Consider the following 14895-nt stretch of genomic DNA (forward strand, 5'->3'; position numbering starts at 1 on the left):
TCTGCCCTTGTTCATGTTGAACCTCATTAAGTTCCTTTTGACCCAGCTCTCCAGTATGTCCAAATCTTGCTGAAAGGTCACACAGTCTTCAGATGAATCAGCCAGTGCTCTCAGTTTTGTGTCACCAGCAAACTTGCTGAGAAGACGCTGTCCCATCATCATGGTCACTGATAAAGATGCTAAACAGGACTGGACCCAGCACTGATCACTAGGGAATTCCGCTAGTTACAGGTTTCCAGTTGGACTCTGCACCATTGATCACCACTATTTGGGTACTATTGTGTAGCCAGTTCTTAATCCATCTCACTGCAGATTCTTCTATCCCACAGTTCCTGAGCTTGCCCATGAGGATGTTATGGGAGGCTGTGTCCAAAGCCTTGCTAAGGTCAAGGTAGCCAACATCCACTGGTCTCCCTGCATTTACCTATTCAGTCACAACATCATAGAAGTCTATCAGATTAGTGAAAATTGATTTCCCCTTGGTAAATCCATGCTGACTACCCCTGATAATCTTCTCTTCCATGTGCTTAGACATGACCTCCAGGATGAGCCACTCTGTCGTTTTTCCAGGGATGGCGGTGAGGCTGACTGCTCTGTAATTGCCTGGATCTTCCTTTTTGAATACTGGAGTGATACATAGGTATCATTTGGCATAGTTTTAGTGACCTGTATGAAGAATGAAGCGAGTTACTAAGTTCTTTTTTAAACTTCAGCACTGTATACATCCTTATACAAATTAGCTTATTCTGTGCCAATAATTTCCATGTTATGAAATCCTATGTGCACTCATCAGGCCATGTAACTTGAAGGTTTCTTTCTTCTGTCTGAATGTAGACCTACGCAGTGTAAATGACTATCGAACCTACTTGTGTAGAATGACTTTATGATCTGTAGAGAGAAATAGGTACTTCTGAGTTCATAAATTGGATGTGTAAACTGCTCAACTAAACACAAAAGTTACTTTTTTTTCCACTCTGTTGATTTTGAAAGCATTTCTCCCTGACTGGTCCAAAGGTATGCTGTGCATAAGTGAGAAAGTTCCAACTCAAGGTGTCTGCAGAGGCAGTAGGTTGTTTGCCTAAAAGGTGGGGCAGTTCTGTCTCTCAGCTTGTGTTTAGGGTACAAACAAGCTGGTCAGTTACTACTTGTACACTGTTAGCCTGAAGCTTTACTACTTTTTTGGTTTTGCATTGTGAAAAGACTTTTAAGTTTCCACCATAAACTGCAACGGCAGTCCTTCAGGACATATATCCATTGTATCTTTTAGTGTTTAGCTATTAAGAGATACTATGGATCTCTGAAGTCCTCTGTGGTAATCTTCTCCTTAAAAGAAGAAAAAGCTCCAGTTTGTCATTTTTATAAAATAGCCATCTTAAGGTAGAATTTGAAGAACAAATATTCTGGCACTTTGAGACCTTTAACTACTACATGGTGGACAGGCAATGTGAATGTCCAGAGGTGTTTTGTTTATTTTGTTTCGATATTTACTGAGTTAGCTGTGTATTGATGAAATTTAAAAAATTACAGTCAAGTCTGAGTGACGAAAGGTTGAACTGAACATCAGTTTCACTGCTAACTTGATAGAATTTCCCTTCTGTATCTGGTAGAATTTTCCTTCTGTATCTGGATTTCAATCTGGCATTTCTAGCTAAATGTAAATAATAATAAATCTAAGCTGATGTGCTTAGATCCATATGCAAGTGTGTTTCTCAACTAGGGCCTTCTGTACCTAATTTTTGTCAGAAAAAATAGCACTAAATAGCAGCAAATAGGTAAATTTGAACAGTTTTCTGTTAGTTGTGTATTAACTTGTTTCCTGAAACATACAAGGCAACTAAAATGTGCAGAGTGCTGTAGTGTAACGAGGCAACCAGGTGCCACTAATTGCCAGGGAGTGAGCATGAGCTTGTGTCAAGCCCACCTGTGCCCAATTAGGGTGGGCTCCCACTGGGCATGAGCAGGATCAGGGGGCCAAGAAAGGTCCTGCTCATGCGCAGTGGGGGCCCACCCTAATTGGGCACAGGTGGGCTTGACACAAGCTCATGCTCACTCCCTGGCAATTGGTGGCACCTGGTTGCCTCGTTACACTACAGAGTGCATTCAAATTAAGTCAAAGACTTTGATCTGCCTTCATTGATGCACTTCTAGACATAATTTACTCTTCAATCTCATACCTTAAAATCATTTTAGAAATACCATATTAAGTAGTAAATAATCTATTTCAAACTATTTGAAAATACACTTTTTGTGCACTATGTGAGAAGTGCCTCTTGATTTGTTCTTCCTTTAGCACTATTTTCAATGAATATGGAAGTGAAATGTAATTGAAAGGAATGTATTATATGAGATGCCAGCCCCTCAAAGGCTTATGTCCAGCACTGGTGAAGGAAGAAATGAGTCAAGTGCAAACAATGTAGCCTTTATTACATTTGGTCAGCAATAATAAACCTTTGTACTTTAACAAGATTTTTGTGTTTGCTTTTTAGATAGACACAGTCAAGAATATTAAGCCTGATACTTTCTTTGCATTAAAATTGGACTGAAGCATCAAATAATCCTTTTGGATAAAACAAAGGAAGAAATCTTCAAGAGCTGAGATTGAGGACAGACAAAAATGTGCTGATTAAGTTGAAAATAAATAAATAAATCCTCCCCTGCCCCCCAAAGAGGCACATATTTCTGGGTTGAAAAGGAAAGTTGCAAATCAGATGTTGGATACCTTCTAAGAACCCCATTTTAACCTCACAGAATTCAGATGAGGCTGCTGTTAAAATTTTGACCTGTGCTGCTGCATAGAATCTTAGAATGGTTAGGGTTGGAAGGGACCTTTGTCCGACTCCATGTAACTTCAACATCTGTGAAACAAAGTGACTTTTTAAAATCCTTCACAGATTGTTTCATTTGTGTTTCCTACTCATCAATTTATTTTAATTTTTTTTAATATTTCTTAGATGAGAACATGAATTTTGTGCAAAGCTGTGTTTTTCAGTTGTCTGGGCTGATCAATTTGATTTTACGGTTTTCTGTTTTTGTTATGTATAATTGTAAGCTTTATCCATGTAATAGTTTCATAGCAACTTATAGCACCCAACATGTTCAATTTAAGCAATAGAACAACGTATTAGTTACCTGAACTGCAGTTTATCTTCTACAGAGGTCCTGTTTTAAACTTTTCAGACATTAATGCTTGTTTCCTTTAGTTAGTTACTTGTAAAGGTTTTAGGTCTTGTGAACTTTGTAATACACCAAATTGGGATTTTTTTTTTTTTTTTTTTTTTTTTTTTTTTTTTTTTTTTTTTTTTCAGTGGAAAACTAACCTAAGTATCTCCACGCTTAATTTGAATAAAGCAGCTAGATAAATCAGTTTTGGAAATGCTTCATGGAAACAGGGAAACTGAAGGTGAAGATAGAAGTGCTGAAAAAGATGAGAGAGGAAACTTTACTGTCCTCTTAAGATTTGTTTGTGGGAATTCAATTTAGCAACAGAGCTGTTTTTTCCAATTGAGTATGACCCTGTGTGTTACTCACCATCTTTCTTCTTAACCTGCATTGAGAGGAGAGGGGAAAATCACTGAGAAGCACATCTAGCTCATAATCAGGGTAGATCAGTGAAAAATGGTGTGTTAATGCTTTGCCAGAAATTATTCTTTATGCACCAGAGATAAACTGCACGTTATCCATCTTAATAGGACGTTAGAAGTTAATCCTCTTTGGCTTAGACTGCTCCTGGGAGAATCCACTTCAAAATTTTGAATGTAGTACTAATCCTAACCAAAGAAGTAGGAGCTATGTATTCACAGCAGCAGACCCAAAATTAAACAGTGTGAGAAGAGTGATCAGGATTCATAATTTTGGATTACACTATAAAAATATTTGTAATTGCAGGTTTTTTTCTTATCTCTCCCCCACCCCTAATCAGAAGGAATCTTGTAGCCTAAAATCTTAGCTTTTATTGTACCTGGGATAATACTAGACTCACCTTTTGATTGTCATACTATGTCTGAGTCTGCTTACTTCATGATGCAGTGCTGTATTGCATTATTTGTAGTAAGCAAAAGTGTAACACACTTGGTAAAAATAGTAAATTCCAGCCCAAATGTCCCTCAGTTTGTTTTAGGTTTCATTTTTCATTTTAAGAAGTTTCACAGTTCTTTTTTTTTAAACACTTAAAGAAAAAAAAATAGTTAAAAATTAACTTTGAGCACAAATTTATTTAGAAAGCTATATTGCTCTAAACTTGATGGGAATTTTGGGCACTGGATGATGGACAGGAAGTGGATAGATGGTGGGTTTTTTATATCTGACTTCTGTTGTTTGAGAATTTTTTAAAAAATTATTTTCATTCCAAGGAGCTCTCAGTTAATGTGCTTATTTTGATCTCTTCATACCTGCAAGAAGCAATTCTGTGAATAGGATTTGAATTATATGAGTTCAGTAGTGTACTTTGTGATTTACAGATCCTTTCCCAATTACTAAAAAGAGACCTTTTTTGGTAATGCATAATTACTCGATGTTCTTATCAGCTGAAATACATAATTTAATGTTTTCTAGTGTTTTAACTTCAAATGTGTTGCTAGCCACACGGGTACCAGATTCTTAGCATAACTGAGCTTGTCTTTCAAAGTGTGATATACCAAATTGCTTTGATTGGGTTTTTTTTGTTTTGTTTTGGCTTTTGTTTTGTTGGGGGTTTTGGGTTTTTTTTTGGTGGGTTTTTGTTTGGTTTTTTTAATAGGGTCAGACTGATAAGCTTGACTTTTAGCAGGGTCTCGTTACCATTAAAATATGCTGTTTTAGCAGGCTGCCTAAATTTAGCTAAGTAAAAAGGTATAGAGCCTAGGTACTAGATGAAAAAGGAGTACATCTTTAAAAAGTTTCTACTTGAGATGTTTTATAAAATGTTTGTCTTTACAGTTTTACAGTTGTGATGCATTAACACTTAGGCTAAAGTAGAACTAATAATGACTTTGCAGTATCCTATATTCAATAGGGAGGAAGAACTGTGCATCTGCTGATCTGTTCATGTTCTGTGTATCAATGTGTCACGAATCACTGGTAGCAAAAGGCATGGGAAGAGTTAAAAAAAGAAAACCAAAACAAAAAATCAAAGTTTTATGACAATCATTCTGGAGGTTGTGGATGTTAATTTTTGTGAAGAGACGTATACACACATTCAAACTTAATGTGCTAAGGAGGTCTTTAAGGTTCTCTTATCACCAGCAGGATGGTGAATTTCTGATCTCATTTATTAGTCCCTGGTATTTCAAAATAAAGAATAGAGAGAGGAGAAACTTCCAAGGATTCTTCTTAGTTTGTATAAAGATAACCTGATATTTACAGTATTATTATAAAGACCAAATAAGGTGTGGGGGGAAAGAATTAAAAAAACTACCTGGAATTAGAAAGGAACTTCTGTGTCATGATGTTCTGTTGAATGCCACTTTTTAGAAATCAGAAGCCTGTCTCTGAACAATGTGAAAAACACAAAGCTTGGGTATTTATTAGCTTAGAGATTCCTGTGGTTTTAATTCTTCAGGATTGCAATTCAGAACCATTGAAATGGGTGGGTCAACAAGAGTTGTTGACACAATTGTTTGGAATTCTCTGGTGTATCAGATCTTGTGTGAAGTTGAAGAGGCTATACCAAACTGCAGATGGTTAAATATAGTTTTAAGTCACGTGTTGATATAGGCTCCCTGTGTACCAAGAAAGAACCCGAAAATTTCGTAACTTTGGAATCTGCAAGCAGCAAAGAGGTGGAAATTTTTTACAGCAGCATCTTGGAATCAAAAACTAGGCTGTATTTTGAACATGCATCACTGCTTTTCAACTTCATCTGAGCTGGGTTAAAGATTTAATGGGAGTAAGCATTCAGTAGAAAACTGGCTTGACAATGGATGAGGATGGAATTCAAACAGAAGAGATACCACTAGTATGCTACTGGCAATAGAATTTCTGGGACAGATAGTCTGAAAAAGTTACAGTCTCTCCTGGAATGTCGTGTGCATATATCTTGCTGTGTTGTATATCACATTATTGCTAAGGAGAGAGATACTGGCTTTGTCCAGGGCTTTCCTGGTGTAAACTAAATCATCAGAGCGGATGAATGAACAAAGTCATAGAAGCAAGCTGCTTTGGCAGACCTGCACATGGTGAACACAACAGAAGGCATCTCTATTTTAAATGCTTTTAAGCTCTCTTGATTAGGCTGTCTCCTCAGATACGTGATCATTGAAGGATATGCAAAAGCTTTGCAAAAAACTATGATGTTTAATTCTTGCATTCAAAAGTATTAGATACACAGTTCTAGATGGAACACTGTTCTGATGGCCTGTAAAACTTTCTCTAGATGTATTTATTCCTCTGGCATGTTTTTCAGTTTAGTTTAGAACCCTATAGAGAAGTGTAAAAGTATAGAAACAGCAGTCTGATAATCATAGTAATCATTCCCCAGCTGGTTTATGGAACAGTGTGAAGACACTGAATTTAAGAAAGTTGAGTGATAGTCTGCAAGATATTTTCAGTTGACGCTGGCCTATTAATTGAAAAATTAAAAGCAAAAAACCCCCAAAAGCCTAGCTACTGTAATGTACAAAATCATCATCTTCATTCTGTGTTGCCAAGTTTACATGCCAAACACATCTTCTGTTGTAGAAGCTGGCGTGTCATGTGGTTTAGCCACATCTTTCAAGTATTAATCTTTTGATCACCAGTTGATTATGGCTGGCTCTTTCCTTTGCTGTGCTCCTTCTTCCCCTTCTTTGTCAAGAATTACTGACAATCCCCACACCTCCTTCTAAAACATGTTTTGCTAGGTTGGTCAAGTTTCATCCCAAAATGAGGCAGAGATTAAATGACAGAAGAAACTTGACATTCAATAGTAAATTTGTAATCTGAAGCTATTCTTATTTTATCCTTGATACTCAGTAGAATTAAGACTTCTGTGCTTGTGGCTACCAGTAAAGACTAAAATGTGGCAAAGCAGGACAATTTTCTTATTTGTTAAAAAAAAAAAAATGCCTATAAAAAGATGCTTCTGTGGAAGTCAGGACTCACTCCTTTGGGACTCAGAAAGGCACCCTCAGGGTCATGGATCTCACATGACCTAGTTTAGGCTTCATTAAAACAGATGTTATCTATCTGAGCTCAGCAAACTTGGTTTTAAGAAAAAGCTGTGGTTTTAAAAGATGGCAAACTGGAGCAGCTGGGCCTAATTAATGGGAGCAAATAAAGAGGGAAAGCAAGCATTACATTAGTCACCTACATCAATAGCAAAGTAGTCATTACTTCACTTTGCAGTTTTTTAGCTGATGAAAAGTTGCAGGATTGTTTTTTCCTAGCATTAAAAATATCTAAAATTGCATCAGAAATATTCCCACATTCTTTATTCTTTTCTACGAGGCTTCAAAGACAGTAAAATCCTGGAAGCTGGCTACGATATTTTTGCATGGTTTTAGGGAATCCAGCTTGGTTTGTATGACTGACAATTCCTTTCTTGCATTTGATCCCTAGACCAAGCTGGTCTTCCACAGTTTTTGGGCTTCTCCCTTTGTGCATTTAACATGAGAATGTTACCTAATTGAGAAGATTTCTGGCATTCCTTCAAGTTCTCCAACCATGTTGAATGTGCAAAGGGATCAAAAAATTTTATTGTTTCTGTTATAAAGAGATTATACTGCATTAGTGGTTAGTATTTTGCATGCTTCTTCATTTTGCTCATGTAGTCCTAAAAATTTTAAATTGTGTTTCATGTTGCAAATAGCACCAACACATTCTTTGCTTTGTTACCTTCACTGCTTGTATATGTAGCAGCAAAAATAAAGTATTACCTAATAAAAGCTGTTCTAATGAGATCTAATTTCTGATGTAAGCACATTTTTCAACTCTCAAACTCTGCCATTAAGTTCTATAATAGAGACAGACAGGTATGTGCATGTGTGCATATGTAGCTATTGCTCTTCCTACATCAAGATGGTACTTGGTAGATCCCAGGACTCATCCAGAATGAAACAGTCCCTGAAGTTTTATTGATCTGGACTAAACATTAAAGAAATGTTAGCAGAGTAGTGAACATACCTGTAAAAACTGTATTTCATTTCATTATTATCTACAAAATAGGTACAGAATATTTCTATTTTAAAGTAATTCTAAAGAATGCTTACTTCTCACAGAAGGTCCCATTTATACAGCTGATCTCTGAGGTGAACAGAGTAAAAACCTGAACAGTTCTTCCATGGGATTTAACGGAAGCTGTTCCAGGAGCTTCGTGTCTCCTTCCTGAGGGCAGGAGACAGTATTGTTTTGATAGAAGACTAGTAACCCTACCTTTTCCTGCTTCCAAAAACCTTCTCTCAAATTTCTGGAGTTATGCCTCCATCTTACACACTGCCAGTTTGCTCCTTTTGTTTTTTGGTTTTCTTTCCATGAATGTGAGGGGTAATTTCCACCTAGACACAACAGCAAGACCTGTTTTTATAAAACAGCAAGATTTTCATGATTCTGAATAACTACAACAACTCTTTGTTGACCAACATGTGCCATTCTATCCCTCCCCAGCATTTGCAAGGAAGAGAATTTTAAAAATCTTTGCAGAAATGGCTAAAAGCATGAGCATGAGATCCAACCCAGAAGTTTGAAGGGAAATATTTGAATTGTAGTCATCTTTGAATGCAAACTTTTTCTGGTTGTCTGAAGACTGGCTATGCATTAAAAGAAAACAAAACCCAAACACAAATATCACAAAAAACTCAGCAATTAGTCCAGTATGTGGCTGTGCAAAGGCATTATTAAACCTGATTTGCATACTTTTATATAGCTGTTTTTAAGTTTCAGCAAGTTTCCCCTTCTCCCCCTTGTATTTGGCCCCACATTATTAAAGTTATTTTTTTTCTTGGTTGAACAAATAAGTAGTATTCTCTATGCTCTCTCTGCTTCTCTTTGCAGTGAGAGGAGTTTAACAGAACAGTTTAAATGGTGTAAGCAAATTTCAGAACATGACTATTAATACTCTCTAGAGCTTGAAGATAGTATATTGTTTCTCAAAAGTGTTGGATGGGTGGTGGCTATGTGTTTGGGCACTGTTACTACCAACTGATGTAGGCCCAATTAATTTTCTGAGACCTTGAATAGGAGAAAATTTGTATTATAAGAAAAGACATCAGAAAACAAATGTTAGATGACTTACTGGTCTGTACTGTCTTCTCACCTTCCACAGCTGTTTTAAATTGGGCTAAAGATGTTTGAAAAAATTGCAACCAGTTCAACAATAAAACTGGTTAGGGAAGTTGGATGTTCTTGCTCATGTCTTCTGGTTTTCCCAGAAGCTATCTAGATTCCCAGGGGCTATCTAGATTAAGTCCTTACCACTATCTGGAATAGCCTGACAGGCTTAAGTAGCTTCTGGCAGAGATGATTTTAAAGGGACCATGTTTCCAAAGTTGTAACTCTTGCTAAGTAAGTCCCCAACAGGTTCTTCAGCGAAAACAAATGGAACTTGGGTGCTACTATTATTCCTGCTACTGCTTCTGAACAGCACCATTTGTAAAGTTAGACTAATAGCATAATGAAAAATTAAAGCATACTAAAATAAAATTTTCTAGAGCAAGTAAAACAAGACATGAAACATGAGAGCATTAGAGACCAAGGGAAAATGAGGTATGTGTTCACTTCTGTCTTTCCTGTTGAATATATCGATGGAAGTATCAGAATGTCTATCAAACCAGCTAAAAATATATGCATATAAACATAATGCATATAAAACTACATTAAAACTGTTGGTACCATTAATTTCTCCAAGTTCATCTTTGGAAGTCCTAATAAGCAAGATGACTTAGTTTTGATGTCCAATGAGACCGTGGTTATTCTTGACAGTGTTTTTACTCAGAACTTAAATTTCATCTAATTCTGAAATAACCCAAGGTACTTTTTTTTTGTCCATGTTTTTAATAAAGATATAAATAATCAGTATTTTTAAGTAGCTTAAACAGAGAACTATGTTTGGAAACTTTTGAGCCTTTTTTGTTGTTTTGTTTGTTTGTTGTGGGTTTTTTTTCCAGGGTGTTTTTGTCTTTTTTGTTGTTGTTGGGGTTTTTCACTGTGGGTTTTTTTGAGGGTTGTTTTGGTTTTGGTTTGGTTTTTTTGAGGGTTGTTGTTTTTTACTGGAGAAACCCGTCTCTGTGAAACTAAGGTTGTTTACAGCTTTAGTCATGTAATGTGACTACACTGTTAGAGGATTTAATTGCTTGATAAATTTTCCAGGGTAGCCTGGTGCCTTACTTCACTCTAACAACAGGCTTTATCTGAGACCTGCTTATAGTTGTCTGGGTTAAAGGAGTGTAACTCAGGACAGGTGGGAATATAAAACTACCTTGATAGTATCTTTTGTGTTTGGATAACTGTAATCCTTGGTTGGTTTGTGTAGTGAGAAGTTTTATCTTGAAAGCTGGTTTTAAAAGCTGTATTGGTAATAGAGCTGTAAGTTCCATAAAATTGGATTACTGAAGTTGTTAGTTTCTAGTTTTTAATACGAGTATTTTGGTTTGTTTTTTAGCATATGCTGTACTCTTAAGCAGTATAACAATTGTCTGGAAACAGTAACTGTTCAATAGAATGTAATTTTTTTAAGTGAGAATACACAGAGAAAAGAAATACATTTTCATATAAATTCTTAAGTTTCTTGAACCTACAAGAGGCAGAAACTCCCTTGTTTTATTACTCTTCAAGTAATACAGTTTTGGAAGTTCATTTTTTTTGGTCTCTCCCACTTTCTTCTCAAAAATCTATTTTCACATAATACTCATGTCCTGCACCCACTACACATCTTAAGAAAATTGTCTTGTAGTATAGATTGGTCATAACGTATCAACACAATATGAAGTCTAGTGACATAACAGTTAATAGTACTGAAACTGGTCTGTGTGCTGTCTTCCTAGGGTATGTGCAAAGGGGGTAATTATGAGCTTAAATGTAAGACTTCAGCTTTTTTGGAAGATGTTTCTGAAAAACAGGGCGACCTTTCACAAGTTAGGCAAATGGCTTGAATTCCAAGGGTCCTCTGTAGTGGTGCATATTTCTGTCAGAGAATAGGATTAAAATATCTGATGTTCTGTTCTAATGGAACCTACAGGGCTTTTGTTTAATGAGAAAAAAAACAATGAGCAACCACCCAGTGAGCTGAAATGTGGGTTCATCTTCAAATGTATAACACTGTGCTGCAGTATAAATAGCAGTGTAGCCAAATGGGCTAGTTTTGTCTTTCATTACAAACTAAAAGAAATACTCAATTCAGTTATGTATAATTGTCTTGAGTGTAATGCACTTAAAAGGAACTTTAATGACTACTGTATTGAATAGAGAAGTGCACAATACATTATTTAAAAGGCAATATTTTTAATTTTTTTTCTATTTTTTAAGAGTGAATTGGAAAAAAAGTACATTAACTACAAAAACATTGCCTGAAATCTTGTTTCCATGTAATATAATAATGGACCAGAATAAGCAGATTTTTTTAAAGTTTTTTTTCAATGGTTTAAGCAACTTTTAGGATTTTTTTTCCATATCCCTTGTTCTACTGAATAGCTTCACCATTCTATATACATTTATGGAGAATCTCCTCACCTGAATACTTGCAGACAGCTGTTCTCAGTCACCAAAACTTGGTAGATGAATATTTCTATTTATTTTTGTATGTTCTGTCCTCTGTATTACGAGTTCCTACTTTTACACTCTGATTTTTAGCTATCTTGTTTTAATAAATAATGTATAGAAAGTTAAGTAGTTTTTGTGTTGAGGAATTACTAAATACATTTCAATCAAACTATATATATATATATCATTTATATTTCAGTGATGATTTTGTTGTTTTTTGTTTCGTTTTTATGCAACATGCTGTTGATACAAGCTGAATGCTAATTCTGTGTTTGTCACCTCTGCTTACCTGATCTAAGTTAAAACTGATCTCTGAAATCTGAGAGTGTTTCCCAGCCTTTCTTCTATGCTTGAAAACAGTTTTGCTTTTTTCTTACATTGGTTACATTTGAATCATATATATTTTTTTTTCTTCTTTTTTTTTTCTTTCTTTTTTAATTTTCTTTTCTCTTTTTTTTCTTTTTTCTTTTTTATACATCTCATTTACGTTTTCTCAGTTCCACTTCTCTTCTTTCTAAGAAATTCTTCCAGTGTCTATCCAAAGAATGGCAACATCACATTACTGTTGTTTTTATTAAATCATTATCACTGAAAATTGAGAAATTCCAAGATAAAAAATGTGTAAAACCAGTTAAAAGATGTAATACTAGTATATGGTTGAGAAGAAACAAACAAACCAAGAACTGAGTGTAGGTTTTAGTTTAGTAAATTATCCCTGTTTTTTTTCTTTGTTACAATAAGTTGGTGTTTCTTCTTCAACTTTTCAGGCACTGGTACCTTTGGACGTGTTCATTTGGTGAAGGAAAAAATGGCCAAACGTTACTTTGCACTGAAAGTGATGAGCATTCCTGATGTCATTCGACTGAAGCAAGAGCAACATGTGCACAATGAAAAATCAGTTTTGAAAGAAGTCAACCACCCCTTTTTGATCAGATTGTAAGTTGTATTTTTTTAATTCGTTTAACTTATATAAAGTGCAGTTAGTGTTCCAGAGTCTCTTTGCAAGTTCTTATTTACTTAACAGGTACCAAGCATTTACTATTACCGAATCTAGACTAAAATAGATTTCAAACTAAAATATTTATTACAGAAGAATGAAAATTTTCAAATCTAAAGGCATAATCTAAACATTGTAGCAATAATTTGTTATAAGCTTTACTTCTTTTCCTATTTACATGCTATAGAAATTTTTTGAAGTGAGGAGAAAACACTAATGAAACAATGTTAGTATTAGCTCGTCAAAATTACTTCTAGATTGATTTAGAACGGTGAGAAATGAAGAATTTCTACCTGTATGTGTCCTGTAGCTATCTAGATAAAGATATAATTAGATGTAAGTATCTCCTTTTGAAACTTTTGTGAAATTTAGTTTTGCAGACTTTATTCTGAAAGTTGTTAAGTGACTGCAGCACATCTTGGTCCTTTTTATTTTCCCATATTTGTGGTTATGTTGTAGAATCCTTTTGAGACTCATGATTTAAACATTTTAAAGCTACATCTTTCTGGTGAAATTGTGGTGATTCTAATGATCCCAGTGATTCCTCTAGTAAGGAGAGAAAGCATCATACATTTCTATTCACAGCATCACAACACCTTTGGTGTATCTGAGTCCGTATCTTTTAATGGGGAAGCTAAACCTCTGGGTGATTGCACAGTTAATTTACATTTACATTTTCTCATGCAAGGATAGAGAGCCATTGATGAAGATTTGCTTTTCATTTACCTGCCTTAATCAGTTTTACATAAAATTAGAAAAAATGAGCCTTTGTTAATCTCTAGCTGCAGGGAGTGCAGCTGCAGGGATACTTTTGTAGCCACTTCCACGGGCTGAGAAAATATCAGAGGGAAAAGATGAAGCAAAATCATGGTAGTTTGAAAGATGAAAAGAGCTCAGCAGGAGGAGGCTTTTCCCCTCAAGTGCTCCTGATTTTTCCAGCATCATGATACTATTGGTTTCCAGTGTTTGGAAATCCTGTTTGTGGCATCGTATCAGTAAGATAACTTCTAACATATATCGAGATACATGCAGGAAAGCAAGATGCAGAGGCTGAGTACATCTAGTTAGACTAGTTAAAATATGGATGGAACAGGAGGAACGGGGTGTTATAACTATGTAAATGGGTACATTCTTTTTTTAAAATACTATGAGCAACAAACTGATGAAAAAGCCTCAGCCCAGTATGTCTGTGGGTCTGGAACAGTGTAATTAGTGTGGGAAGAGAGAAGCTTGGAGGAGACGTCAGAAGCTGGGTTGCGAGGGTTTGTGTCCATACAGAAGTGATCAAAAATACAAACAGATAATTTTTCTTGGATTTCATTCATATCTTGAATACAAAATGGTAGATTTTTAAAATGTCCAAAGGCAAGACACAGTTCAAATGGAAGCTCACTTGTGTGCAAGGCAAATGTTCTTAAGCTCCATCTTTTTTATTCACATGTTCAAGGAGATGCTGCATCAGCTATGTTTGTGTAATTCATAGAATCACAGAATGATTTGGGTTAGAAGGGACCTTAAAGATAATCTCCTTCCAATCCCCCTGCTAAAGACAGAGACACTTCCTACTAGACCAGTTTGCTCAAAATCTCATCCAGTTTGGTCATGTGGTGATGAATTTGTTCTTTAGCAAAGTACAACAAACAAGCTAGCTGAAATGAAGTAGTTAATTTTTAAGTCAGGTTAATATTTGTATGATCTGTGTTACACAAGCATTCATGGACAATTAGCACTGTATGACAAATAAAACGACAGCTTTTTATGTGGCCACCTCATTCCCTGCCCAGTATGTGGGTTTTTTCCCATTAATTCTTTAATTAAAATTGATTGGCAAAAATGGGAAAAAAAAATCTGCATAGTTCTGCTTCAGTGCCTTTGGCCTGTGTTATCTACATGGTCTTTTTTATATATTTTCAATTAGGGTCACCATCTTAAATGTGAATAGGATCTTCCTCTGCTTGCAAAAAAGCAATATGTGCTAATTCAGCAGAAGATTATTTTTTATCACTTTATAATGCATAAATTAAGTGCACCATTACTGTAAAATTATTTCTGATGTTCATCTTTCTTATATCTTCCTATGTATAAATACTTCTATATAAATATATTTGTTTTTTCTTGTTATTCTTTTGAGCAATGACTTTCCTGCATATAGGATGCTCCTATTTTTCTACAGATACCAAAGTTATCAATCTACTTATGTTTTTAAACTGCTTTTTGGAAATGCTTGTTTGGTGCTCTTGCAACCAAGTGGT

At 35.4% G+C, this 14895-nt stretch overlaps 1 protein-coding gene across 1 annotated transcript in view; it reads left to right on the forward strand.

Moving 5' to 3' along the window:
* The window catches only part of PRKX (protein kinase X-linked), a 56399-nt gene that overhangs the window by 18864 nt on the left and 22640 nt on the right, over positions 1-14895 (forward strand). The window contains exon 2 of the mRNA XM_030451996.1: positions 12414-12582. Within this exon, the coding sequence (XP_030307856.1) occupies positions 12414-12582 (169 nt within the window). The remainder of the gene's footprint in view (positions 1-12413; positions 12583-14895) is intronic.

This window comes from Calypte anna, chromosome 1 (genome assembly GCF_003957555.1).
Source record: "Calypte anna isolate BGI_N300 chromosome 1, bCalAnn1_v1.p, whole genome shotgun sequence".
Classification (NCBI taxonomy): Eukaryota; Metazoa; Chordata; class Aves; order Apodiformes; family Trochilidae; genus Calypte; species Calypte anna.